The sequence below is a fragment of the Taudactylus pleione genome, unplaced genomic scaffold (genome assembly GCF_031769625.1).
Source record: "Taudactylus pleione unplaced genomic scaffold, aTauple2 ptg000535l, whole genome shotgun sequence".
NCBI lineage: Eukaryota > Metazoa > Chordata > Amphibia > Anura > Myobatrachidae > Taudactylus > Taudactylus pleione.
The window spans coordinates 11681211-11697500 of NW_028284937.1; the positions used below are offsets into that span (position 1 = coordinate 11681211).

The window sequence follows — 16290 nt, forward strand, 5'->3', positions numbered from 1 at the left end:
ACAGATCGCAAAAAAGTACCAGGAGAGGCACTTCCCTCTCTGGCAATTTTCACTCAGACCACTCATGTACAGTAGTGCTGAAGAAGAAGTTAAGGTTGTGTATTATTATTATCCTTTATTTATATGGCGCCACATAGGTTCCGCAGCGCCTTACACAGTACATAAATGAGCACACAAGAAAAACAGTTATTAGCCATACAATACAATGCAGGACAAGGACATGGTTTATAGACATATCTGCATAACACAAGCAGCAGGACATAAGCAACCAAGTGTTAGGTGCTGTTGTGGGGAGTTAGGAGTAAATTATACTATACGTAGGGGGAGGAGAAGCACATGTGTATAGATCCCCATTCAGTTAATGTACCTAGAACACATGCAAAGTTATACAGCTCTCCCATCGTATACCAGAGACATGAGATAAGGGATAACATTGCAACCTTGTCTGTTAAAGATGAGGACTGCACTGAGGAATGTAATGTATGTTTCTACTCCTACAGCCCTGGGGTTAATTAGGAGTAATAACAGCTATGTATCAGTCACAGATAAGATAGTGACCTGTATAGTGCAATTAGCATGAGGCTCAGAGTCCTCCTGAAGGAGGTGAAAGCCACCTGATGTGGGGTGGGGAGCCCTCCTGATACCCCTGGTGGAGGGGAAAACCACCTGATGTGGGTGGGAAGCCCTCCTGATACCCCTGATGGGGAGGAACACCACCTGATGTGGGGTCTTTGAGGAATGAGTTTGAGTAAAGATACTGTAAAGCTGCCACTGTGGTGGGACTACAAATCACAAAATTCCCAGTCACATGCTGGGAAGCTGCTCCACCAAACATCTGTCCCAAACTCAGTCACTGGTGCCTCAGACTCCCGCCTCCCATGCCCTCTTACCCGCAGCTCCATCTGATGCATCCTTGTTGGCATCAAGCTCCTGAAAGATCTGCAGCCATGTTTATGCTCGTGCCCGCTGCATAGGTCCGCGGCTAGAGCAGCCGCTAGGGAGGAGTGGAATGGGAAGTTGTGGGTGGGTGAGGAGGGGCACAGGGACTGCTGCATGTGTCCGCGGCTAGAGCTGCTGCCAGAAAGGAGTGGGATGGGGAGTTGTGTCTCACTGGAATAAGAAGCTGCTGAGGAGCAGAGACACCAATGAGCAGGTACAGGCTATAGATAGACGGAAGCGGCATCTGATGGTCTGACATGGAGCCCTCCACTAGCATATGGTTATGATAGCTTCTCAGATGCCGGGAAGAGGTGCCATGTATTGGGCGGCCGTAACGGTACACTCTGGGTACATATTTACAGCCGTATATATTGAATATATTGTGGGCGATGGAGGAGGTGCCCCTTCGCCTCCATTGTTTTCCACAGTTCTGCCCCTGCATACTTGCCTACTCTCCGGAGATCTGTGGGAGAATCTCGATTTTTCGGGTAACTCCCTGCACCCCTGGAAAAGTAGGCACTTCTCTCGCATCCTGCCCACTTCATAGTGAAGGACTTCATAGTTAAGATGGCAGGACAGAGCTTAATTACGCGATTCTATAAGAATTGTGTAATTTGGCCCTTCCCCTATTTAAAAATAGTGAATATCATGTCATTTTTATCAAGAAGGGGCGGGGCTTAATGATGTAAGCTGTCTGGCCCCGCCCCCATCACTACCCAATGGCTTCTCCTCTCCAAGCTTCTCCTGGGGAGGATTAAGAGAAAGTAGGTAACTAACTATGGATAGAGGTCCTATTGCAATGCAGCACAGTACAAGTCACAGTACACATACTGGCTTATTCATTTAGTTGGATGCTTCTTATCATATTAATATTATATATTTAGTAAGTGAATTCATAATAAATTGCTCATCATATAACCAAGGCTACTATGCAAAATATCTTCTATTTTTAATTGAGACAAAATGATAAGAAAATCTTTGAATGCAATCATCATGTAGGTGAAAGAGGATTTTTCTGATAGTCTCCATTTATATCTTAGCCTGGTATGCGCAGTATATGTAATATTTCCTTAATATATATTTTGAAGAAAATTTCACTTGTACACAATTTTCTTTTTATAGTACATTGGGGTGTTCTAAATTGAATATAGAGCCTGATTCAGAGATGAACGGAATTGCAGAGCAGCACACAAGCATCTGTGCAATTCCATCCATTTCAAATTCAAATGCAGCAGGAGGTGTCTTTAGGAAGAAGACATATCCTTGCTGCATCTGTGATCTCAGCGCTGAGACCGAGGTCACAGCCTGGGTTCACCATCGGAACACTCCACTGGTCGCGATTGTTGTCCCTTAGCCCAGGCTGCGGTATCTGAAGCTTACCGCAGCCTGACCGGGTCCTGGCGGTTTGTGAGGCCAGCAAGTCTGCATCCATAGACACATACCTTGGCCTCAGCACTCCCAGAAAACGAGGGCGGCGCAGGCCGTCCTCGCACCACCCCTACCTGTCAATGAGGCAGAGGCTTGGGGGAACTCCGTGCGGTATCACATGACCCGTTCTGCACATGTGCAGAATGGGCCCTGGGCACGCACACAGTAGAAAACATTGGAGATGTGCGCTAACCATCGGGTTACAGTATCAGGAAATGTAATAACCTGTGAGATGCAGGCATCGGCGAGATTAAGTCAAGTCTATCTGTTTTTTTTAAACAGCAATCATTTCAAAGGCAAAACAAACTTCGTTTTGATTTTTAAATGATTGCAGCTTAAGCAAAAAGGCTGATTGCCTGGCAACGCGCCGATGCCTGCATCTCACAGGCTATTACATTTCCTCCTATGTTATTTTTGTTTAGTCCGGTTACATATCCTCTTTCATTCCACCAATATACCACAACAAATGTTTTGAGAAGATAGAGTATGACACAGTGCCTTATATAAAGACAATATTTGTTTTATTATTTGTTTGTAGGTGGATGAAGGCAATTGTAATGTTCTGTCTCCAGTGCTCCGAGCAGGTGTAGGCGACGTTTTTCTCCATGGGTGCCAGACATTCAATTTTACAAGCAAAAAAAGTTTCACTACTATGACAACATATGCATTACAAAAGAAATAGGTGGATACTAAAAATGCTAGTGGCTTCCCCGTCCTTCCATTTTTGTAGCTAGTTTAGGTCAACATTTGCAGTCTGGAGGTGAAGACACAACTTAGAATTTTGTACTGTTATTGGACTCTGAGCAGAACTATCTGTTGCAAGGTTAATGCTTCCCAGAGTGTGCTGCTACACTTGGACTCTTTTGTTTGCATGGGGTCTAAAACGCCAAAGTCTCCTCTGTGAAGGGGATGTAGTCAGGGGCGTAACCAAAGGTATGGAGGCCCCATAGCAAAATTTCCTCAGGCCCCCCCAGCTCCATAATACTTACACCCACCCCCAGCCCTGTTATACTTAAGTCCTCCTGATCTTGGTGCTCCGCTCCATCTCTCCTCACTGAAGCTGGGAGGAGGCTTGGCCGTGGATGTCAACATTGCCACACCTCCTCCCAGCTTCTTAATGAGCTGATGTCATTTTTAATCAGGCACCGGTCGCGAGCCAATCTGAACTCGTGGACCAGCAGCCGCTGCTGATTGGCTGCTGGTCCGCAAGTTTCTATTGGCTCGCATCCGGCTCCTGATTAAAAAAAGACATCGGCACTGGCTGTACTTGGCAGGGAGCAGAGGGTTGTCTGCTGGGTTCGGCGGGTCCCCTAAGCCACCGGGCCCCATAGCAAGCGCACCCCTTGCACCCTCTATAGTTACGCCAGTGGATGTAGTTATTATCCTGGCTGTTGGGATGCCCAGAATCCCGGCAGTAAGTATTGGGATTAGAGGGAGGGTTGGGGTTAGTCACTAGGGGGGAGGAGGTTTAGGGTTAGGCTGCGCGGAGGAAGGGTTGGGGGGAGGGTAACATACTATAATATACTTACCTCCATCTGTCGGCATTGTGACCCAGTCTGGATGCCGGCGTCGGGATTCTCACTGCCGGGATCCCGAGCGCCGGGCATCCCGTACCCCACCCCTTGAAGGAAGGGGGTGGAGTAGGAGGGGAGGAGCAGTGCAGCGCTCCTAGTAGTGGAGGGACTGATGCCAGAAGTACCAATCAAAATATCTCAGGAGTGCCACATGTTGCCGATCAATGCTTAGGGTGTGCTGTTTTTTGGTAATATACTATTTTTTTTCTTGCTATAGTGCCTCCACTCTAGCTGGCAAAGCCTAGTGCTGGAACTAGCAATTTTGGGGGGATCCCACAATTTGTCACTTTCACTTGCAGCCACCAACCTAGTCTTTCAGCGCTAGTGCTGCTTACACTTTTCACGGGTAGGGTGGTGTCTCATTTATTATTATTATTTTATTTAAACTGCTTCAAACATGCCTAAATAGGCCAAGTCGCTGGCAATGGACACTACAGTATGGGGGCTTTAACCTGACACACTTCACCAGTAGCTTGGCTCCTAAGCCTCTACATAACTATTACATCGCCAAACTCGCCATGTGCGGCAGCTTTCAAGTCACCACAAATGTAGTACCTATTACCTTCCCTACCAAATTGTAAACCAATAGAGGACCTTTAAAACGTGGTGGAATGGGTGATTTGCATTGTAAATGTGCAGCTGACAAAACTGCAGCAACTATGCAATGTTACAAAGTTCAAGTGTTTCCAGCACCTTCGTTGAAACCATGTAAAATGAATTCAAGTTGTTCTGATAGCAAAGGGGGTCCTACCCAGTAAGGTGACCACCAAGGTATATTTGTAATATTATGAAGAAAATGTAAATTTATATAAAGCAAGTTCTTTTGGAAAAAATAATTGCTGTAGTTAAATTGGGGGAACATTAAAATGGGTGCTAGTATATTTTTGTGTCTATAAAGTGCAGTTTTACATTTTTATAAAAATACACCTACAGCCACTTGCAATCCCAAAAACACCTGTCCCATCCATACAGCACCCCAAAATACCTGACCAGGAACACTTTTTACATTTTCACCTCAAAAAAGACATGACATGTCATTATTAAGGAGATTTAAGCTAACATTTTTGGGGGCAAATTAGAGGGGGCAGAGCCGTAACTAGATTTGGTGCCCTGTGCCAGAGAGAGCATTGGCGCCCTCCCCCCATTTTTTAAATAGGGACATAAGATAGTGCACCTGAAAAAGGCCCATGGCCTCATGGGGCAGGGCCAGGGAAGAGAGAGGGGAGGCCAGGAGATGCTGGGGATAAAAGAAGAGGAAGCTACGAGAATGATAATAAACAGGAAAATTCACAGGCCCAAACAGCGCTGCCTCACTGGTCGCAGTACCCTAGTTATGGCCCTGAGATGGGGTGTCCAAGGAGTTCTGAAACATGTCCCCACTTTTTTAGCCAAAAATAGAGATTTTGCACATTATATCACCTGCTCGGAGGGGGGGGGGGGGTTCTGCCTATGGTGTTTTGCACATGAGAACACTCCGGCAATTGAATAGCGCGATACGCACATAAGTTTGAAAAGTTTGCATCGGTGAACGGATTTCGCCAAACTCGACTTTTCGCACTTAATCGAATATGGCCCTATATATGTATATATATATATATAGTTGCACACATACACTGTGTATATATATATATATAGATATATATATATATATATATATATATATATATAGATATATATATATATATATAAATAGGTGCTTGCTGGACATACTTTATTACTGGACAACTGAACATCCTCCTGACATGAATGAGCTTTAGAGCTATTTAGTAATTATTATAATTTACCAATGTAATACTCCAGTGCACTATGTTACACACCATGGAATTTATGACAAACTCCATAAGCATTTCCTCTCTCACTACTACTAATACACCTACTTCACATTCACAGTACTACAAGCATACAGCCTGAGTATCCGCCCAGCCAGCGTCTGTCTCACTCTGTTACGTACGGATCCCCAGACGCTATTGGTCAATGAGGCCGAGCGCCCGCCTGTGATAGGGAGGCTGTGGCCGTGATTGGACGGTTGGTGTGCCCATCAGGGAGCAACGCACGTAATCGGAACAAAGGCACCTCTGACCCAGCCCTGACACAGACCCGAGACGTTATTGGCTGGCGCCGCTGTCGGTTGGCCGCAGTGGGGGGGTGTGCGGCGGCTGCCATGGCAGCGGTGGGCGGGTTGTAGAGGAGAGACTGGCATCGGGTGGAATTGTCCGATGTGTGCGATCCGGTTGGGGAGCGGGGGAAGGAGTATCAGCTCAGCCGTTTGTCTGCAGGGGGAACCGACCTGAGTTGGGGAACGGACCGAGATTCGTTATTTCCGGTCAAGCTCGGACCCGGCCGCCGCCTTCTCCCAGAACATGGAGGACACCATTTACGGTAAGTGCTGTTAGGCCAGGACGTGTTCCCGGAGGCCAGCTTGTATTATGGTCTCCGGTACTGGGAATAGGCGTCATCGGGGAATGGACTGTGTTCCCCGTGTCATTGCTGGGATAGGAGATAGCACTATTGTTGTGCCTGGATTCAGCATGTATGAGAGAGGGGGAGGGGGCTGGTGGGTGCCCCTGCTGGGGCTCTGGTGGGTGCCCCTGCTGGGGCTCTGGTGGGTGCCCCTGCTGGGGCTCTGGTGGGTGATGCACAACTAAAGTGCTGATCCTGTTACTGGAGGTGTAAACCAGTATGCAGTGGCTGAGATTGCGATCTGTCCAACACCTGATACAGGGAAGTGTCTTTTGTTAGGATAGGGGAAGGTTTAAAGGTAACATTGGCCATAATGTCTCTGAGTCAGTATGTGACCCTTTCTCCTGTTAGCAGGCGTGCTGGAGCATGTAGTTCAGTATGAGCCGGATAGCTGGACACGCCTGTTTTCATACTAGTCCTTTTCAGAAATGTCTATAAAATGGATTACAATAAATATGGTCTTGTAATGTGTTAATGAAATAAAAACCAAAATTGTGCTGAGATCTTTTATGTATCAATATAGTACAGTTTTGTTTAATTAACTTGATTGCATTGGATTGTGTGTGTTATCATTTCATCTCTCTTTTGCAGTGTTGGGCTATAACCTTAAACCAGGCATTTGTATGACAATAAGCATTCTTGAAATACTTATTTTTTTATCCTGGCAGTTACTGTGACAATATTAGAGAGGCTTACAGAATATTTTTAATTCTATTTAGTTGTGGACCGGTATAATCCAGAGCTCAAGCACTGTGGCTAAACTGCTCAATAAGCTTTTGGTAGTTATGTTCCAGTTATATTTTGATTTATTTGGGGAATTAGATTGTATACTAATGCAAGGGAAAAAAGCTGCAGCTGTATACAGTTAGTACAATTGGTACATCACTTCCATGCATAACATCCCCTGAGGCTTCACAAAATAGATATTGCAAAATAATCTGTAGTTGTTGTAAAAACATTGACTGATTTATTGTTACACATATGCGATTGTGCACTTAAGTGCATGATCTGGTCAGAATGGGGTAAAAAAAAATGATACATAGACTAAAAATAGGTAGCTAGAAAGAAGTTATTTTCACCCAAAATGGACATTTTCAGACACTATAGCTTGTCCTACTATCTATGGTCTGATTGCCCCTTGGGTGCTATAATGTGTCCTCTACATGCATCAACTACTAGGTTAATAATAAGGTTCATATATAGATTTGTTATATTTCATTACTAGTGGATAAAATACTTCTACCTCAGGGTAGGTACAAGTAGATATCAGTCTATCCAGGACATATTGGGCACTGAGTAGAGTATTTCCCTCAAGAGTAACCCTCAATAGCTGTTTAGGGAACAACCCATTTTCTTGGACACCTAATGGAAAGGTGCAGGCATAAATGATTGTACTGTATGGTGGGACATTGGCAATAAATGCTGAATTGCTGTTCCCCTGTGTTCAGTTACAAGAAAATCCCAGTATCTGTCAATCCTTGATGAGTTTATTTCAGCAGATTCATGGATAACATTTCCACAATGAATGGAACTAATAAAATTAGTAGGTGAAGTAATTATTACCTAAAAACTTTAAGAATTACTGAGCAAGTCAACAACATAGCTGCACAAGTGACAAGAGCTCTAAGTGACCTTGTTACTACAAGCCTGGAAGCGTATTTGTTTTATTATTATTTTTATTTTTTTACACCTTTTTATATAGTTTTTTTTTTTCCCTCTTTTATGCTATATAATTATGTCCAATTGCTACAGATGTTGTTGTTTACTTAGTCATAATTACTACTACTGAATTACATTTTAAAGCGGGCTTAAAGGCTTAGACCATACATGTTTTGTGCTGTCATGAAACCCATTGGATTTGGTACTTTGTGCTAAATAATGCTTTGCTAAGTGTTTTGCCTAATACGTATTATGCCAAGTAAAGCTCTACCAGAAGTAGTTTTTTTTTTTTTTTTTTTTTTTTTTTTTTGTCCTCACCACCAATTCACACAGCATAAACCTGTACCAGTGTAGCTTACGTAGTATGTGTTGCAGTCAGGAAACCTGACTAGTATCCTAGTGGAAGAGAACTTGATTTTTTTTTTTTCCTGTTGCAACAGTAGCTATAATAGTTGTAGTAGATTGCATAATAATACAGCTGTGTAATAAGCTGTGTAATACATGCCTTAAGGTGGGTACACACTGGACTATGTGTACCGGGACAATATGTTCGTCCGTCGGGCCGGCATATCATACCACAGGTACACCTCAGAATGATATAATGAACAACGGAACGATCACTCATTTCGTCCTTCGTTAACATGAATGGGGCCACATACTATATCGTCAGGTTTGATGTGCAGCACATCAAACCTGATGACGTGGAATGTGACCGCGCGGGAGTGCGCCTATTGTGCATACACACTGCACGATATATCGTTAGGATTTGGCCAAATCATTACAACATCATCCCAGTATGAACTTGGCATTACACAGATTCATTTTTTTATTTAAAATCTACTATCAAATGGTCACAAAATCGTTAGTAGTTAGAAATGATGTGAATGGAATAGTTGTGACGTGCATCATTATCAGCATGTTAAAATGGTCACATGTTAATTTTGCGACCTGGATAAAAAAAAAAAAAATTGTGCTTAACTAGCTGTTCATTGGTGGAGTCAATTGAGTGCAACCCAAGGCGACCATTGTTTATTGTTCATCTGTTCCAATCACACCCCATTACTATCGTATTACTGTGGAACCCTTATATTGCCTATACCTCACTTGCATTGGTTTATATTACTAAATTACCTATAATATTAATTCTGAAGCTGTCAAATGTGGTTTTGTGTAACTGAAGAGCATTCTATATTTTCGTGGCATGGATAGAAAGCCCCAATTGCATTATATTGTACAGCTACAGTTGTAGACCACCAGCACAGCTGAAGTAGGAGATGGAAATCACTGCAGGTTACGTTTTAGAACGGTGTGTTGCCCCCCCACTGGTCTAATCTATGGGTGCGATTCAATTCAAAGCGATGCTGAATAGCCCCAGGAGGGGAGCGCCTGATCCTACTATTCAATTCAGCCCACTGTTAAGTCAGAGATTGACGGTTCTCGTGATTTAACCTGGGGGTTTAGTCGCGAGAACCGGAGTTCTCCGACTAAAGTGCCAGACGTGAGGCTGTTCGTGCCGCACTAAGCTGGCAAACAGCCGCCTGGCCGGCACATTAGTCTGATTTCTCCTTGCACCCTCAGGAGGGTGCGAGAAGAAATCCTTTAGTCGGACCAGATATTGCGCTGAATTGAATCGTGGCCCATCATTGATGCACCTAATAGACCTATGCTCTTAATGATAAATTACATGCTGTACTAGTGGGCGCAATCTTTCCCCTTTACAAAAATAAGGAAGTGAATGCATTGGCGGAGGATATGCGAATATGGATAGAGTATGGCTGCAGATTAAATTTGTACAAAAGCATCAGTCACTATTGCAACACTCTGAGAACTGTGGAACGCGATTCTACATTGCTATTACGGGTGTATCGCGTATGGAACTATTTGGCACTAGTTGCAGCTTTGCTTATACACATTGCAGCTTTTTGTTATTTTTGATGATCACAAGTTGCCCCTGTTTTCGTGCACAATTACGGCAACTATCTGCGGTGCCTTTGGTGCGTGACCACACCATTAAAATAAAATAAAATTATACAAACTCTACACTTACCTATTTGCATTCCAAACTGTAATTCATTTAAATTCGGGGAATGTTCTAAAGTATTGCAATAATTTGTCAAACTGACCAACCACATCAGTCTCTCCTTCTGGTCAGTCCCTACACTGAGCCTCAACAATATGAGCATTGCTCTGCCTCATTTGACTCCATTGTAAAGCCTTCTTTTTCAGTGGCATATATCCTGGCCTGCTTTTATTAGGATTGCACTATGGTATATGTTACCCCATTAGGATTGAAGCATCACATGGGAAACTCCACATGATTCATAATTTTATTAAGCTGGTAACAAACCACTCTGTGAAATTTGTCTCTTTCAAGTAGTTGTTGTATTCTTAGTGAGCCAGTTCCTTGCACTTCCTGTCTATATCCTTCCCAACCATTCTGTGCTCCCATTGCCAGTATATGACTTTCCTGCAGCCCAGGGGCATTTTAAGAAAGGAGGGGGCCTGTGTGCTAACTCAGTGCAGACCCCCTCCTCTCTCCGGCGGTCCCGCGTTCCAGTAGATTCAGGCTTAGTGCTAGAATCTAGTGCGCATGCGTGGGTTCCTGGGAAAATGGAGCCTGCGCAGTTTTCCGTGGGAACAGTACTGCGCATACATGAGTCACTGGAAAAATGGCGCTGCTCTTTTCCCAGTGATTTTTGCTGTTGTGCAGTGCCGGCTCACTACGGACAGGTAAGTATAAGAGTTATGGGTGCAGGGTGTGCGGTGTGGGCCCCCCTGGACCCAGGGGCCCGTGTGCACTGCACACTCTGCACCCGTTATAGATACGCCCCTGCTGCAGCTACTCCTCACTGGACTGATTCAGTCAGAGACAATCTGTTACATTTTAGTATGCCTTGGGAAGCTGCCTCTCCTAGTCCTTATGGATGTACCCTGCTGATCATACGCTGACATTGGTGGGTCATCGGTGCCCTGCATCACACTGTGCTGCTGTGCCTGTCCAGCCCGCCCCCCTGCGCAGTCCCTGTGCCCTTCAACATGCGCAAATGTGCCCCCTCTAAGGATCGGCGCACTGCCCTAATTACAACCTGAAGAACTTTGATTCTCTCGTTACAGTGGCACCTGTCAATGGGTGGGATATATTATGCAGCTAGTGAACTTTCATTTCTTGAAGTTGATGTTTAAAGCAGGAAAAAAGGGGCAAGCATAAGGATCTGAGGGCCTGATTCAGACCAGCTCGCAAGCGGGTTGATGGCGGCCCAGTGCACACGCGCGAGCGCAAAACACTCTCATCCAAAAGGGGCAGCTGTCGATATTAATTGACAGCTGCCCCGTTTGGAAGGCGGGGCGTGGGGGGGGATGGCTGAGCGAACGGAGGCATTCCTGCAGGAACGCCTCCGTTTGTGGGTGGCCCTACTGACATCACTAGTGATGTCAGTAGGTGGACTTCCTGCTCTAATAGTACAGGAAGTCCACTGGGGCTTGCGGCAACGAAACCCTACCGCAAGGGTCTCGTCGCAAGCCCGATGGTCTTGACCATCGCGACCATCATCATGGCCGCTCACATAAGCTGTGGGTGGTAACCCACAGCTATGCGAGCGGCCAAGAGGCCGCAACAAAAAATAAAAACACACGCCTTGATTCAGAGCGAGTGACTTTGACAAGGCGACTTGGTAAGAGCATCTCCAAAATAGCAGGTCTTGTGGGGAGTTTCCAGTATGCAGCGGTTAATACCTACCAAAAGTGGTCCTAGGAAGGACAACCGGTGACAGGGTCATGGGTGCCCAAGGCTCATTGATACGTGTGGGACGGCGCGAAGGCTCACCCATCTGGTCCAGTTCCACAGAAGAGCTACTGTTGCACAGATTGCTGAAAAAGTTAATGCTGTTTATGATAGAAAGGTGTCGGAACACCGTGCATCACCGCTTTTGGCGTATGGAGCTGCATAGCCGCAGACCTGTCAGAGTGCCCATGCTGACCCTGTCCACGGCTGAAAGCTCCTACAATGGGCACGACCGACCTGGACCATGGAAATGAGCACATTTCAAATTATCTCTGACATGGAGGGGTATTCAATATGAAACGTTAACTTCACTGTCGAAGTTAACGTTTCATATCGGAGCTTTTACCTGCGTTAAAGTATTGGGCGCGCTCCCGCTTATACCCGTATTCAATATAAAATTATCGAAAACGGGAAACTCCGAAGTTGGATTTGCGTAAAGTTACAAATTTTTCCTTAAAAAAATGGTAAGACCCCCCTAAAGTAGTAAAAACATGGGGGAACACTATGGGTACCCCCGTTTTAGCCTTTAATTGAAAGTCGGGGATTTAAATAGCCGCAGCAGGTGTTTTTTTCCGACATTGAAGAAGTGATGCAGAAGAGCACTTAGGTTATTTTTTTTCATTTTTTTAAGTGGTCTCATCAAATTTGGGGTACATGAAAATGGGTACTAACATATTTTGATGTCCCTAAAGTAAGTTTTTAAAAATTCTGCATTTGTGCACCTGCCGCTATAATTCTATTCTAGAAAACACCAGCCGCATACTTGCAGAATAGCCCTGAGCCTATTTCCCTATTGTTAAACAAATTTTTCTAATTTTTTTTTTTTTTTTTCACCCCAATTTTTAAATTATTTTTTTGGGGTGTCCCTATTTTTTTAAAAAACTTTTTTTGACACAGTTCTTTTTTAAATGTCATTCCCAGGGGTGCAGGCTATTTTTTTTTAAGCCTGCACCCCTAAACCCCAATTCTGCACTTTTTTTCGACACCTATTCAATGGTGAAAACTTATCCCCGTTTTTTATCAAAAACTTTTCAAAACTGCGATAAGTCTTTGAAATTGAATACGGTGTAAAAGTCAAACCTGCGATAATGACATCATACCTCCGATATTAACGCAAAAACGATGTTATCGCTCCCATATTGAATACCCCTGTAAGTCACAAAAGCATAGTTTGGGGAATAATTGTCATTATCTATACACTTGGGGCATAGGCAATTAGGAAATAACACTTCACACACACAAACAAACAAAATATACAATTTGTTAGTGACGATGTTGACATGCTGCCTGTCGACATAACTGTCGACATTGTGCTCTTGACATTTTGACTACATCCAGATGGAACAAGTGTTTGACATCTCCTGTGACCAATGGTTATGTAGCTTTGCTGTTTGTTTGTATTCTTGTGGCCAGCACAATATTGGCATCTAACTTCTGGGGGTTATGTCATTGTTTCCAGTCTTTTAGAACTAGTTGCTGCTTTAAATTTCGTGGCAAATACACTGGCTCCATAAACTCGGAACATGTTGCATAACCCCTGGTCTGCGTGAGCTCTAAAGGCAAGATTTCTGGATACAGTATGCTATTTATGTGCTTTTATTTTACTGCTCATATAATGGGAAATAAGCTCTAAGTCACCAGCTTGTGCCAGGTTTCCAGCATTACTCACTAAGTCACAAGGTAAAAGCATTAGCCATTAGAAAAATCGGTTTACAATCTTCTAAAGATGGCTTTGTGGAAGGCATTTATTAAGCTGGTATTTGAAGTATCCCAGGCCACAGCTAATTAGCATTTTGACTTTTTGCTAACATTTTAAAGATGTCGATAACAATGAGGTCTCTCATGCTGTTCCCCTGTTTGCCAAATGTGAGCGGGATAAACGGTCAGCAGCTTGGCCTCTTTGCGGAAATATGGTACCCCTTTGTGAATAGCATTAGCACTATAAGGCATGCATAATATCTCCGCCTTGTGTGTTCCCCATTCCATAGTTCTGTACTTGTTTATTAAGGGCAAGCTTGCTCATTCCATGTGTATGTTCTCACTCTTATGACCATGTGAATGCACAGAAGCAATTGCCATGGTATGTTTACTTATACAGTGGGCTAATTGTAATATTTTACTGATACTCTGTATATTGCTCTCTCATAAAGGGGTCAATTCAATTCTGTGCGATGGCTGCTATGTGTCCTTTCTGGAACGACATATCGCTGGCAGCAACATCGCAGGTTTTTCCTAATACACCATAGAAGTGCACACAGGAAAACTTACAATGTTAAGGGTACTACATATGGAGTATATGTGCGGAGCGTTGCGTACTGTTCGGTCACCCCATGGAAATAAATGGGAGCCATCTGATTGGTCAAAGCAAGGCTGGGCCTACGTTTTGACCAACTACCATGAATTTGAACACTACGCTTAGAAAATGTCCCCGTTGGTGGTGCTTAAATAGATACCAATCCGATTTTCTAAATGGATAAATGAAAATATGTTGTACTAAGTACCACAATTTGTTGGGGTTTGTCCACTTTGATCAGACTTGGTACAAGCTCAGGGGCCACAATTGTTTAGGTGAACAGAGCACAAAGCATAAGTAACAAAAGCTTCTTTCATACAGCCACAACTGTTGTCCATAAGATATTATAATGTAAAGGTTTTATGATCTGTTCTGCCTAGCTTTTATCATAGACTTTCTTTTATTGCTTCCACGACCCATTGGATGTTTCGGGTTGATCTCATTAATTAGGAAACTGATTATATTTAGTCTAAATAAGACCAAGCCGGGGCAGTAGCAGGTGTTTTTTTTTTTTTGTTTTTTTTTTTTTTCCTTCCTTAAATTGTAAAATAGAAGTATTTGATGAAGACCTAACTCGCCAAGCAATTAGAAAAGTCAATTGTGCTGTATAATGAATAGATAAATGGATCAATACAGTCACAGCAATTTCACCATTCCCCACAGCTGGGACTGAAAATATGTGCTGTCCAAGCAATACTAAAGTGACCTTTAACACCGCAGGAAAGAAACAGCCTTAAAAAATGACTTACAGTAAATGTAAGTAGATTATGATGTCATTTCCATATTGAAATCAAGCAGCAGGCTCTGTTTCTCCTATTGCCACTGTCTTTTGGATTTTAGTTCTCAAAATACAGCCCCCCCCAAAAAACAAACAATGCTGAAATAACAGGCAGAGACGTTGTCATTGCAATCTTCCTCCCAAAGATTGCCAAACAGAAGATCAATTGTTCTATCTGCGTGGTGTTTAATCTTGTTCTGATGATCTTACAATGACAATGTAAACGCAAAAGCTCCGCCTCTATCAACCATCATGAAACATTAAAACAAGACCAAATAAAAAATTTTGGTTTTTCCCACTTTATACAAACATCACCAACCCAATAAAACTGGATCGGTATGATTTACCGCCGGCCGCACAGTCGGCGTTTCAAATCCCAACAGCGGAAGCCCGGCAGAGGTGAAGATCCCGACTGCGCTAAAGGTAAGTATAAACTAACCTAACCCTCCCTTAGGGGTGCCTAACTCTAAACCCCCCCCTTCCCCGCTGCCTAAATCGAAGTCTCCTGGGGGGTGCCTAACCCTAACTTCTCCTAGCCTAACCCTAACCCTCCCGGGGGCCTGCCTAACCCTAAGTCCCCCCCGGGAGCCCCTAACCTAAACTATATTGTAACCTATATAATGCTTTCTGGGTCCAGTCTATTTAATGTTTAATGTATGCCTGTTCCAATGCACAATGTTGAATGCATAAAAATAGAACTGTAGCTGAGAGAGAGGCAATGTGAATGTACCGCCAACTGTCAGGCTCTATAATACCATAGAGATCATTTATTTTTATCTTTCCCTGTGCATTTTGAATGCATGAAATTAATGTATGTACCTGCTTAGCAAGTTAAGTTGACAGCTGTTACTCCATACTGTTGGGAGACTGGATCAAAGCACTAAACAGCGAGGACCAGAACTTTGGTATAGAACGTACAGCTCCGACAACTGTCTCTTACAATTCTGCTTATAGCATGCAGCTACATTTTGTCAGCATTTTGATGATGGCGGTCACTCTTAGATGAATTTGGGGTCAACATTTAATACAGCTACTATTATTATATTAAATAAGTACCTGCACATTTGTGGGTATCATCACCTGCTTAGTGGTCGTGGCTGCACTCCTGTGCTCAGGATCTACACTGAACACTGCAATATAGGGGGAGATTTATCAAATTTTGGAGAGAGATAAAGTACCAACCAATTGGCTTCTAACTGTCACGTTGAGGCTGTGTTTGAAAATTGACAGGAGCTGTTTGGTTGGTACGTTATATCTCCCCACTATCTCCAAGATTTGATACATCTCCCCTATAATCTTGAGCCAGGGTGATGGTAGTGAGCATTATATTGGGTTGCAGTGAAAAGGGTAAAAATAAAATGTACCGTTGAACTAGGAC

The 16290-nt window shown here is 43.7% G+C and overlaps 1 protein-coding gene across 1 annotated transcript in view; it reads left to right on the top strand.

Annotated features, from left to right (window-relative positions):
* Positions 1 to 5963: 5963 nt before the first annotated feature.
* Positions 5964 to 16290, top strand: part of CYTH2 (cytohesin 2) — a 29213-nt gene continuing 18886 nt past the window's right edge. Inside the window, exon 1 of the mRNA XM_088450958.1 lies at positions 5964 to 6320. Coding sequence (XP_088307084.1) covers positions 6302 to 6320 — 19 coding nt within the window. The 5' untranslated portion in view covers positions 5964 to 6301. The remainder of the gene's footprint in view (positions 6321 to 16290) is intronic.